The sequence below is a fragment of the Sinocyclocheilus anshuiensis genome, unplaced genomic scaffold (genome assembly GCF_001515605.1).
Source record: "Sinocyclocheilus anshuiensis isolate Anshui unplaced genomic scaffold, SAMN03320099.WGS_v1.1 scaffold1058, whole genome shotgun sequence".
Taxonomy (NCBI): domain Eukaryota; kingdom Metazoa; phylum Chordata; class Actinopteri; order Cypriniformes; family Cyprinidae; genus Sinocyclocheilus; species Sinocyclocheilus anshuiensis.
The window spans coordinates 85,108-97,091 of NW_015539880.1; the positions used below are offsets into that span (position 1 = coordinate 85,108).

General features: G+C 36.5%; 1 protein-coding gene across 2 annotated transcripts in view; it reads left to right on the forward strand.

Moving 5' to 3' along the window:
- The window catches only part of LOC107685411 (natterin-like protein), a 13,677-nt gene extending 1,943 nt beyond the window's left edge, over positions 1 to 11,734 (forward strand). The window contains exons 1-3 of one of the 2 annotated variants that reach the window (XM_016481986.1): positions 9,285 to 9,368; positions 10,275 to 10,386; positions 10,646 to 11,732. In XM_016481986.1, the coding sequence (XP_016337472.1) occupies positions 10,658 to 11,605 (948 nt within the window). In that variant the 5' untranslated portion in view covers positions 9,285 to 9,368; positions 10,275 to 10,386; positions 10,646 to 10,657 and the 3' untranslated portion in view covers positions 11,606 to 11,732. Of the gene's footprint in view, positions 1 to 6,776; positions 6,889 to 9,284; positions 9,369 to 10,274; positions 10,387 to 10,645 lie in introns of those variants that run through there. The other variant, XM_016481987.1, reaches the window with a different exon arrangement.
- The last annotated feature ends 250 nt before the right edge of the window (positions 11,735 to 11,984 follow it).

Below are 11,984 nucleotides of genomic sequence, written 5' to 3' on the forward strand. Positions count from 1 at the left end.
TTTCTTTTTGTTTTCATTTTGAAAAGCTTGTTATCTTTGCTGTTTGCCTCATGTTATGCTATGGAGGCTCTTTTTTTAATTTATTTGATTCCTCAGTGTTTGCTAAACGTACTGAAATGTATTAGTCGGTATATAATACAGCATGTGGTGTATGCCATTGCCTCGTCTTATTCGTTTTTGTTAATAAAAGTTTTATAAGCTAGTTTGTCATTGTATCTTACTGTTTTATTGTTGTTATGCTTTTGAATTAAGAATAGCAATGAAGCCATCTTTTGTTTTAGTCTTAAAAAGTGAAAGGTGTGTAGATCAAAAAACGGACCGAATTTGCATGCCCTGCTGTAAATTTTGACCGGTTGATGAAAAACAAGCTTATGTGGATTCTACACATTTAACCAATAAGGTATCTAGTATTATTTATGGAGCAGATAAATGCATATAATTATTAATCAATTATCATTTTGACTTTTCTTTATTTAAAAGCTGAAATGTGAGGTTTACCATTTATGAAACTTTTTCAAAGCTTTATTTGAACATTTACATTATTTGAACATGTTATTAGATAAACTTTTGTCAGTCATGTTGTCATTTAAAATCCGGAAATCATTGGCAATGTTATTGTTTTAGTTATGCAAACAAAAACTCATTTCATTTGTTGATTTTAAATGTAAAACTTGGTGAAATGATTTGTGTTTCAGTACTTTTTGAACATTTCCAGCACATTTGAACAATACCGTGATAATACTGATAACCGTGATCATTTTGGTCACTATAATCGTGGCAGCATTAAGCACTTTTAAGGCTTTAGATCTATTTATTGCTAGTAATCTTGCTTCATATTTAAAATATTCCCATTTAGCACCATGAGACTCAAATTCATTATTTGAAAAAATTCCTTTAACTAATCCCTTTATTTGATCATTAAACATTTGATCTTTTAGCAGATTATTATTCAATTTCCAGTAACTAAGCACAGTACTCTCCCTGTGTTTTGTCTGCAAAATCAGCTTAATTAGTGGTCAGAGAATGGAGCATACTGGTGACAGACATCAAACCCATACTGCAGTAACTGTTGAGAAAAAAAAAAGAGAAGTCTATTGTAGATTTAGAGGACAACAAATTCTTACTCCAAGTATATTCCTTTACATCAGGGTGATAATAGCGTCATGCATCTGCAATATGAAAATAATCATACAAAGTACAGATAATATTATTTGCGAGGCCTATTTTAGGAGGAAATCTGTCAGATTAATTATCTAATACATCATTAAAATCTCCAGCAATAATAATAAAGGCTTGTTGATATTTATTTTTCAAAGCTTCAATATTCCTCTGTAATAAAAAAATAAGAGACTTGTTGGCAGATCTTAAGTTGTGGCCATATATATTACATACTATAAAAGTAGCATTATCAAGTTTAGTGACAAGAATGAAAGTGAGTCTGTCCTCGCTGTAGCCTGCAGCACGATGACGTATAGCTGGACTATATCCACTGCGTAGTGGATATTTTACGCGCATGTGCTGTAGTAGGTCTCGAATAAATTCATATTTTTATTTACATTTTATAATTTTGCAGACGCTTTTATCCACAGCGACTCAGTCTAACGACTTGGTCTGTGAAGTCTAACGCAGTACATGTAGCAAGGGTTTTTGACCTGCATTACATTACAATGTAAAAACTTTAATGTCTAAATTCATCCGCGATGTTTTCGTCTATACCGGCAACTTCAAAGCTTTATTTATTTATTTATTGAATAGCCTGCATTTCATATGTTATCGCCAGGATGCACATCAGTGCTGTATGCATTATTATAAGGACACAACAAGCACTGTAACATGATTGATATGCAGATGTTGCACTGTAAATAGCTAATTATTAAGATATACATCACTATCAGAGTTAGCCTAAATGTCTTTTTGATTGTATCCGTCATGTTTATTTAAATTTAATTGGGGATATTAGATTAATGCCGATCCATTTTGTTTATTTAGATTTTATATTATTCTAATATAGCTATTACAGACATTTTCAATAATAATAATAAAAAAAAAACAACAACCATTAAATTGATATTAAGATTTTACCTCGCTAATAACGCCTCAGTCAGGTCAAATAAATGTTTTATTAGTTGCTTTTCATACTATCGTCTGATACAACACTCAAAAAAGTCTCCCGAGAGAGAGAGAGAGAGAGAGAAAGAGAGAGAGAGAGAATGGATGGTTTATGTCTTTAGCCATTTATAATTGGTCTATCTCCAGGGATTTCACTTGCATATAACACACAAAAAAAGAAATTATGCCTTGTCCCCGTGTGCAAAAGGCGATAAAGATACTGATGGTGCGCTGTCGCATTGATATCATGTAGCGGTACGTGAGGAAGCTGATAGTCTGTGTCTGTGACAGTCAGCGATCGGGCTCTCTGCATAACGAGCACCAGAGACGTTCATTATCATTTATCAGCCTCCGCTTGACTGTATTTGGTGCCGTGTGCGTCCTATAGGAGTGGGTTACGATCGCTTTACACTGTTTTCAGTTTATAGTTGTTTTGTTAGTTGTGACGCCGTTATGAAGCGAGATATGCTACATGATAATGGTAACGCACACGTGCTGCATCTGATGTATCTACGATTGCAGTTAAAGTTACAATGTTAATACCTTTATTATCGACCATGTAGATATCAATTAATGTGATGTTATATTCAGTGTTTCTACTATGGTATTCCAGCTGGAGGGGAGCAGCCTATAATGTATGTCAATGATGTTAGTTCATTACGTTAATTGCTGATGTTAGATTTCTGTTCTTTGTGTTTGCAGATAAACCACACACATCCACAAAACCTGTACTCATATGCCCTGCATATCTCTACAATCATACAATCAAGCTCCTGTCCGTTGATAATCATCCAGTCTGTCGTGAGTCAAACCAACTGCAGTAAAGATTGCACGGCAGATAGCCTGTACATTTGATTCCCTCTGGAAGAATATAACTCACTCATGATTCAGCCTCTCCATCTCTATGCGCTCGGCTGCTGTCATTACAGAGACTGAACAGAGCTAAGAATATTCATCTCATCTGAGCACTCATTTGATGGAAGAATATAACTCACTCATGATTCAGCCTCTCCATCTCTATGCGCTCGGCTGCTGTCATTATAGAGACTGAACAGAGCTAAGAATATTCATCTCATCTGAGCACTATAAAGTGGCCCGTTGACTGATCACAATACCCAAACCTCTCTCACTGTAACCAAGCTCATCTTTCAGTACCCTGACATCCAACCACTAACTGAAGTGTATGTAAAGGCTGTCTTCCCTCACTACTGTTGATTATCATCCTTTATGACACACCTGGTTCACTACGATACCTTACTAGCCCTAATAATTCAGGTAGCTCTTCGCTACACCCCGACCAGGGCCGGATTATCCAATTGGCATTATGGGCACAGGCCCAGGGGCCCATGCACACGTGGGGCCCAAGCGAGGGGAAGAAAAAAAATTCGGAGTGTCTTTACATTAAGTGCAAATAGCACGCTTGTTGGCAAACGCTATTTACAGTAGCTCCGCCCACCAATGTCTGGTTGACACTCGATATTAAAAAAGACGCATTAAACTCAATGGCTTCGGTGGTGTGGGCAGTAGAGCGTAAGACTCCCAAAATTACCCTTTGACGCGATCGACCCAAGTTCGAGTCCGCCACTATATGGGCCTCATTCATGAAACACGAGCAGAACGATTTTTTGTGTAAATCGTTCATAAAGCTGTTCTGACATAAACTTTCGAACTCATGAAAATGTTCGTATTTTCAAAATGTTAGTTGGTACTAAAGAGATGTACACCTGCTCATGTGTTAATGGTGTGTAAAACGTGTGTTCGTTTTGGCAAACTGATGACACTGCCTGTTGATGCACTGCCATCATACTATTTTATAAGTTCATTTGCTTTTTTTTTTCTTTTGGAGCTGAGACTATGGTTGATTACTGTTCAACTTTGGGTAAAATGCAGCGCTCGTCACTGTCACAAGCCGTCCAATCAATGGGACAAATGGTACACCGACCAACCATCCTACTTGTACAACGACTGCGCAACAATGGAGAAGTTAATATTACCGGTTACTGCATTTTTATATTCAGTTATATTCTTCAAAATGAGATACTAGTAATACGTTACTGCCGTGAATATTCCAGATCATAGCAACCAAATCTTCAGCTGGAAAAACGCTGTGCCACCAAAGAGTTCTCAAGCGCCACCAGCTGGCCGTTTTCAGAAGAGCACCTGGCTAAAAATGCTTTGATGGACACGTTCATTTGAATATTTATTGTTAGGCATATGGCCTATTAGTCTTTTTTTTTTCTTATTGATTATAATTTATAATTATAATTCTGATTATAATTTGCATTTTATTTTATAATTCCGTATAAAAATTCCGTACAATTAAAAAATAAAACACATTATAATGGCGTAAAACTTTGTCCTATAATTGTATAGCTGCTTATATTTTCTGATTTTTATGTTGCTCTGTTTTGAATACCTTAAAATTTGAAGGATTTGCTGCAACGCAATTTTGTATGATATGTGAATTATTTATTAGCCTATTTGTTTATCCATGCAGCAAATGCTTTAAAAACAGCTTTAAAATTACTTTATTGCATTTCAGATGCTTTTAAAGTACTTTTCACTATACATTTTACGGGTAGCTTGAAGGTCGCCTACCTTTGCCTAATGGGTAAGTCCGCCCCTGCGTATAGCACATAGAGTGAGAACGAAAAATAATATTTGATTCATTAACGAATTTTTGACAGAACTATCTAACTATCTTGACTAGACTATCAGAGGAAAAAATAAAGACAATTGTTAAACCCCGTTTTTTTTCATAAAGAACAAACAAAATTGTAATTAGTAGAGTTTTATTTCTAAAACGAATCAAACTAATAAAAAATAAACATAGCTTACATACCAAACTCTCGTAATTACAGTTGAATTTACATTAAATACTAGCTTCAATGACAGCCCCACTTTGCGCATGCGCATTAAAATCCAATACTGCGCATGCTCGTCAAACATCCAATACGTATTGGATCTGATCCAGCTACGTCAGCGTGCTACAGGCTGCAGCGAGGACCTCTTGGAGTAAGTAGCTGTAACTTAATAAAACCTAGTAAGCATAACAACTAAGTAAAGATAACTAATTAAATCTAAGTAAGGTAAACTATTGGATTTTACAGTGTATAAGTTTATCCTTCCCTGTATTCAAAAGCTGGTTCCTGGTTCTGACAGGTTTGTCTGCAAGTCTGTAAATCAGGTTCCTCATTCCTTGTCCTGGAGAGCCACTTTCCTGCTGGGTTTAGTACTTCAAACACGCGACTGTATTTTTCAAGAGAACGCAGACACCTTGCTTTTCTTTTTTAGGTGATGTTTATGAAAATATAGGGCAGACCGGGGATGGTTGTAACACGGGTCAGTTGTAACACTTCCAATTTCTCCAATCAGGAACAAGTTACAAATCGCTTAATTTCCTTCACACATGCTCAGTTTAGTCCTTATTCCACATGTGGGAAGTAAATCTCTGTGGCAGGTTTTAAGGTAAGAAAGTAACTTTTTTTCCACTTCATTTATTTTTGTGATGGCAATGCCTGCTGTGTAGTTAAACTTGTCAAAGTTAAATTGTTCTGTGTCTGTTCAGATATTTTTCAGGCAAGTAGTTAGTGCTAATGTTTTGGCTGTTAGCTGTAAGGTGAGCTGGTTCATTGCTACAAGACTCTGGGTTAGCTGTAACATCAATGAAACAGGTTATAACCTACCCCAAGCAATTTTTTTGATGTATTTATAATTTTTCTTTGAATTGCAATATGCCTAGTTCTTTGAAGAGAAAGACAAACCAGGGGGTGTCTCTCAACGTTCAAGTTAAATTTTATTATGGCCATTTACTAAGATTGACAGTAATAACAAACATGCTTACACACATGCACACGCACACACACACGCACGCACACACGCACGCACACACACATTTCACTCCTCCTGTTTGAAACTAAACCATGCATTTTTGTTTGTGCTGCAAAGATAATAGCTATGTCATTTAATAGAAGACACTTGTAAATAGTCTGAATGCAGTGGCTTAGACGAACTTGAAGACATAGGCAGAAATGTCAAAACGATACAACTACCCCGTCAGTCTCCCCCTATCCAGCAGGAAAGTGCCACTCCAGGACAAGGAGTGAGAACCAAGAAAAGATCTAAAACATGCTTTACAGACTTGCAGACAATCCTGTTTTGTCAAGATTTACACAAAGAGAGTGTGCACGAGCCAGTTCAGGAGTCAAATGTTAAAAAGCTCTACCTCCTTTAGTAGACTTTTGGATCATTTATTGGTTATGTAAAATGTTTTAGAATTTTGCAAGTTAGATCATCAATAAACATGGGATAAAATATGTTTTCTGCAGTTTAAATACTACTCAGTTGTCTTTGGTCATGGCAACTGGTTTGTTTCTGGTCCAGGGTGATCTGCCATATCTAACCAGTCTGATTAAAATCTATCAGGACGATTAAACTTTGCTTAAAAATGCATTTAGATTGACTGATTGCTTGAGCAGCATGAACACAGAAACTCAGAAAAAGCTCATGGCCAGTTAACAGAAATATTCTACTATATGGCCTATTTGGTGATGGGAACCACAAAAACCACATAGTTGCCTACTATGAAAAGCAAGAGATGCAAATGAAATGGGTGTTGTATGACCAAAATGATTATTAATTTTTTTGTTATTTGTACTGCACACCAGGCCTCACCTACCCACTTTGATCTAAACAGCAGCCCAGTCAAATATTCTTCACTTTTCTGGCTTTTACCAGATGAGCTGATCTTAAGATGGTGTTCATCAGACTGTCATCCATGTAAGTATATTTCAAGAGTACACATTCAAAACTGGTGAGTGTTTCACCTCACTGTCCCTCTGGGAGAACGGAGCAGGAACACGTCTTGGAGCCATCAAATTCAAGACCAACAAGGGTGCAGAATTTTTTGCAAAGATGACAAGCTGGGGTTTAAAAAAATAATATCCCATTGATGTCGGCTCTGGTTATTGTTTGGGAGTTGTAGGAAGAGCTGCTGAAGATATTGACTGCATGGGATTCATGTTTCTCAATGCGGTTCAATCAACAGTTCTCACTAATGGCAACTATCCCACAATAAATCATCTGATTTGACCTGCCTTACACTGGCACAGTGAAGATCACTTGCAAGAATGGGAATGTGTTACAGTATGAAACCAAGGGCCAATACAGAGGCATCACTTACACTGATATCAAAGTTAAATCTAAAGAATCTAGTGTGTAATTTTAAGAACAATTATTCTTGACTGTCTTTAACTAATTTTACCAGTAATGTATCCATTTTTCTACTTTTGTATGATTTGTTTGATATTTCCTCCTCTGTTCCATTTCAAATGTCTATTTGCTCCGTTTTTTTTAACAGGTGAAATACTTAGCACTTTCTTTTTCAAATAATCTTATACAAAAAGGGTTCTTTTATGGTTTTACGGTGAAAGCTACCTTTTGGAATCTTTGTTTAAAGAGTGAACTCAAGCTTTATATCTGATTCTCAAATTCCTCCAAATCTTAGTTATTTGACTATAATAATCTAAACCACTATAATGCAAATAAATTAAGTGTATCTTAAATTTCTCTAATACGAAATAAAGGTTAAATTGAATTGATTTAATTTTATTATTATTTATTCTACAAATTAGATTAGAACTCATGTCTGCTCAAACCTTAATAATTGTAACAATTTTAAGTTCTTTATGTTCTTATGTTTCTTAACAATTTTCTTCATGCTGTTCTCTATTGCTTCATTTTTACATGTGGGGTTCTTAATGTATTGTCATGGGTAATTGTCTCGGCTTGTTAATTTATATGTTTGTTAAATGTATGCTTGTTTTGTCAGGAAGACAGCTTAACATAACCAATAATACAATATTAGCTGAACTTTAGCCTCTTAATCTTTGGTAGACGTTCAGCTAAAAGCTTTAGTTACATTTCCACATGACATGAATTACATGAATTAAAACATAATGACTTTAAAGGTTTGTAATGTAAGCATCATTCAACACTTTCAAATTGTATTCTACAATCTGAATAAAATGATTAATATATCTTTGGACAAAATGAGAATGATATAAGTATAGTTCATGTTGCTATACAGTTGTCATGATCACCAGTTGGAGTGCCCTTGATAGCCACCAGAGGGCACTCCATCCCATACCTTTGCCACTCTATCCTGGACTGCATTTCCCATAACTCATTGCCTGGACTCATCATGCCTGATTGATTTCACCTGTTGCTCATTCCCTCTGCCTATATAAGCCTGGTGTTTTCAGTCACTCTTTGTGAGGTCTTGCATGTGTCACAGCTGCAGTTCTAAGCCTTTTATCATGGTTCTTGGTATTCTGCCTGTTTATCTGGATTACTTTAATTGTACTTTAAAACTGGATTATCTTACATTACTTGAATTACGTTAGCCTTAGCCCTGAACTCTGTCATTGATTGGACTGCTTATTGTGTTTGACCTCATGCCTGTTCTGACTACGATTGTGGATTATCCCTCTAATAAACTACTACAGGTGCATCTCAATAAATTAGAATGTCGTGGAAAAGTTCATTTATTTCAGTAATTCAACTCAAATTGTGAAACTCGTGTATTAAATGAATTCAATGCACACAGACTGAAGTAGTTTAAGTCTTTGGTTCAATGAACTTTTCCATGACATTCTAATTTATTGAGACGCACCTGTACACTTGGATCCTCAGCCTCCGTGTCCCCGTGCAGTTTTGTGACATCAGTCATGAGGCATGTGTTTCTGTTCGAGTTTGTGATTGGAATGACTTGGAAAAACTAGTAGTGTATAATCCTCAATTGTTTAGTGTATGATGTACAGTTTTTCAATTGTAATTTGTAAGTCAGCAAGTGCGTGATATCTAGTGTTTTAAAATCTGTTCTGATTATTCAAAAGCTGTATTCAAAAGCTGTTTCCTGGTTCTGAGTTTGCAGAAAAAACAGGTTTGTCAGCACATCTGAAAAGCAGGTTCCTCATTCCTTGTCCTGGTTTTAGTTTCTACTGTGCTCCAAACATGTGACTGTAATTTTCAAGAGAACGCTAACGCCTTGCTTTTTTGATGATGTTTTTGAATATTGGCAAGACCGGAAATGGTTGCAACGTGGTCAGTTGCAATGCCTTCAATTCCTCCAATCAGGAACAAGCAACAAATCGCCTGTTTCACTTCACACATGCTCAGTTTAGTCCTTATTCCACAAGTGAGGAAGCAGAGTTCTGTGTCAGACAACAAAATATAGAGGGGATAAAACTAATTTTGAGGTAAGAAAGTTACTTTTTTTTAACTTTTTTTTTGTGATGGCAATGTCTGCTTTGCATGTGCATGCATGGTATTCAGTTTTATCATTATGACGCTGATGTAACACAAATGGTGTTTAGTTGTTGAAAATGGTGCACATTTGCTCATTTAATTCAGTTTTGTGTCACACCTCAGTTTTGTTGAAAAGTCAGTGTTGAATAAAAAGCTTTCAAAATCTTTTTTTTAATTTTTTTTTATTCTTATTTCATAATGTTACATCTCACCCCAGGGTATGTTACAATTAACCCCAACTATGGAGTGAATCGTAACATTTCACTCCTTGTGTCTGAAATAAAACCATGCATTTTTTGTTTGTGCTGGAAAGATAACAGCTATGTCATTTAATAGCAGACACTTGTAACTAGTTTGAATGCACTGCTTAAAAGAACTCCAAGATATAGGCAAAAATGTTACAACCATCCCCATCTCCCCCTACCCAGCAGGAAAGTGGCATTTGACGTTTTTTTGGAAAGCCGCAACTCTCCTAAATGTACAGAAATCAAAACAATATGCAATGTCACTTCTGTGATAATGATTTCATTTGAATTTTACTTGCACTGTTTGGGTAAAGGCAGGATAGATCATCAACCTGGATTAGAGTTTATATTTAACCTATATTGAGCAAATATAATAAACTGTAATCCATTACTGGATTCGTTTATATTTAACTATTATATTGAGCAATTTTTGTTTTTCAAATAAATGTTAGTTATGTTTAATGATTAATTAAAAAAAAATCCTTCACAGTCTATTTAGTGACGGAAACCACAAAAACCACATATTTGCCTCTTATGAAAATCAATAGATACAAATGAAATGGGTGTTGTATGACCAAAATTAATTTTCTGTTATTTTTAAATGCACATCAGGTCTCAGCTACCCACTTTGAGCTAAGCAGCAGCCCAGTCAAACATTCTTCACTTTTCTGGCTTTTACCAGATGAGCTGATCTTAAGAAGGTATTCATCAGACTGTCATCCATGTAAGTATATTTCAGTGACAAGCACTTAAGATGTAATTTATGTAGTAAACAGTTTGAAACTTTGCAGGTTAATAGGACAAGTATAAATGGTGAAACTTTTGCACACAAATGTAAAAAGCAAGCCCAAATTTCTGTAAATCATGTAATATGAATGAATTATTTATTGACCAATTTAGAATTCACACTCAAGAGACATTAATGTATTTGATTTAGATCTCTGATGTTAATTCTGATTTTAAATCTGTGACATAATTTTCAGATTTTTTTAAAGATGTCCTACCCAACAACTCTGTTTAAAATTGGTGGTGGAGGAGGTTCGCCATTTTCATTGACTGGTAAGAAGAATGGTGCCAGTTTAGAGAAGATCGGGGTCTGGGTGGGAGGATCTCAGGTGAAGGCTGTCAGGGTTTGGCTTTCAGATGGCAGAAGAGAAACCTTTGGCAATCCAGCCGGACCGTATCAAGAGTACACGTTCAAGCCTGATGAGTGTTTCACCTCACTGTCCCTCTGGGGGAATGGAGCAGGAACACGTCTTGGAGCCATCAAATTCAAGACCAGTGGGGGTGCAGAATTTTTTGCAAAAATGACAAGCTGGGGTTTAAAACAAGAATATCCCATTGATATCGGCTCTGGTTATTTTTTGGGAGTTGTAGGAAGAGCTGGTGCAGATATTGACTGCATGGGATTCATGTTTATCAATGAAGTTCAATCAACCATTCTCACCAATGTCAACTATCCCACAATAAACCAACTGATACCAAAGGTGACCGTGGAAGAGATCAAATCCGTCACTTACACAAACGACACCTCTGCCAAACAACAGCAAACGGTCGAAACCTCAAAGGAAGTGATCGAAACATCTTCATGGTCGATGAGTGTCAGCTTTACAGCAACATTCAGTGTGGAAGTGAAGGCAGGGATTCCAGAGGTTATAGAAGCTTCTACAGGATACAGTTTCAGTGTTGGAGCAGAAAGCACTTACAAGCATGAGTACACCAATGAGAAAACCGAAACTCTGACTACCACTGTAGATGTGCCACCAAGAAAGAAGGTGGATGTTGACATCACCATCGGCAGAGCCACGTCTGACCTGCCTTACACTGGCACAGTGAAGATGACTTGCAAGAATGGCAGTGTGTTACAGTATGAAACCAAGGGCCAATACAAAGGGATCACTTACACTGATATCAAAGTGAAAACTAAAGAATCTGATCTGTAATGTAAATGTTAATGATTGTTCTTGGCTGGGCTTTATCTGATTTTACCAGCAATGCATCACTTTTATATGATTTGTTTGCAGGCACGTTGCACACATAGATATCAAAGGGGGCTTGAGCACCTGTCCTTTTTCTTCCTTGAGAGAAAGTTTTTTTATTTTTTTTTTATTTGTATACATTAATATATGTACATGTGTGCCTGTGTGTGCATTTCTGTTTGCGCATAGCTTTCCCTGTCAAACAAATAAAAAAATCGGAATATCAGGTTGGGTCGGGAAATGTTGAGACTCTGTCGAATTCCGATGCCTTTCTCCCCTCCGCGTCTCTGCAGCACAGCAGTGTAGCACACGAAGAAAGCCGCAGAAGTGAAGCCCTCCCTCC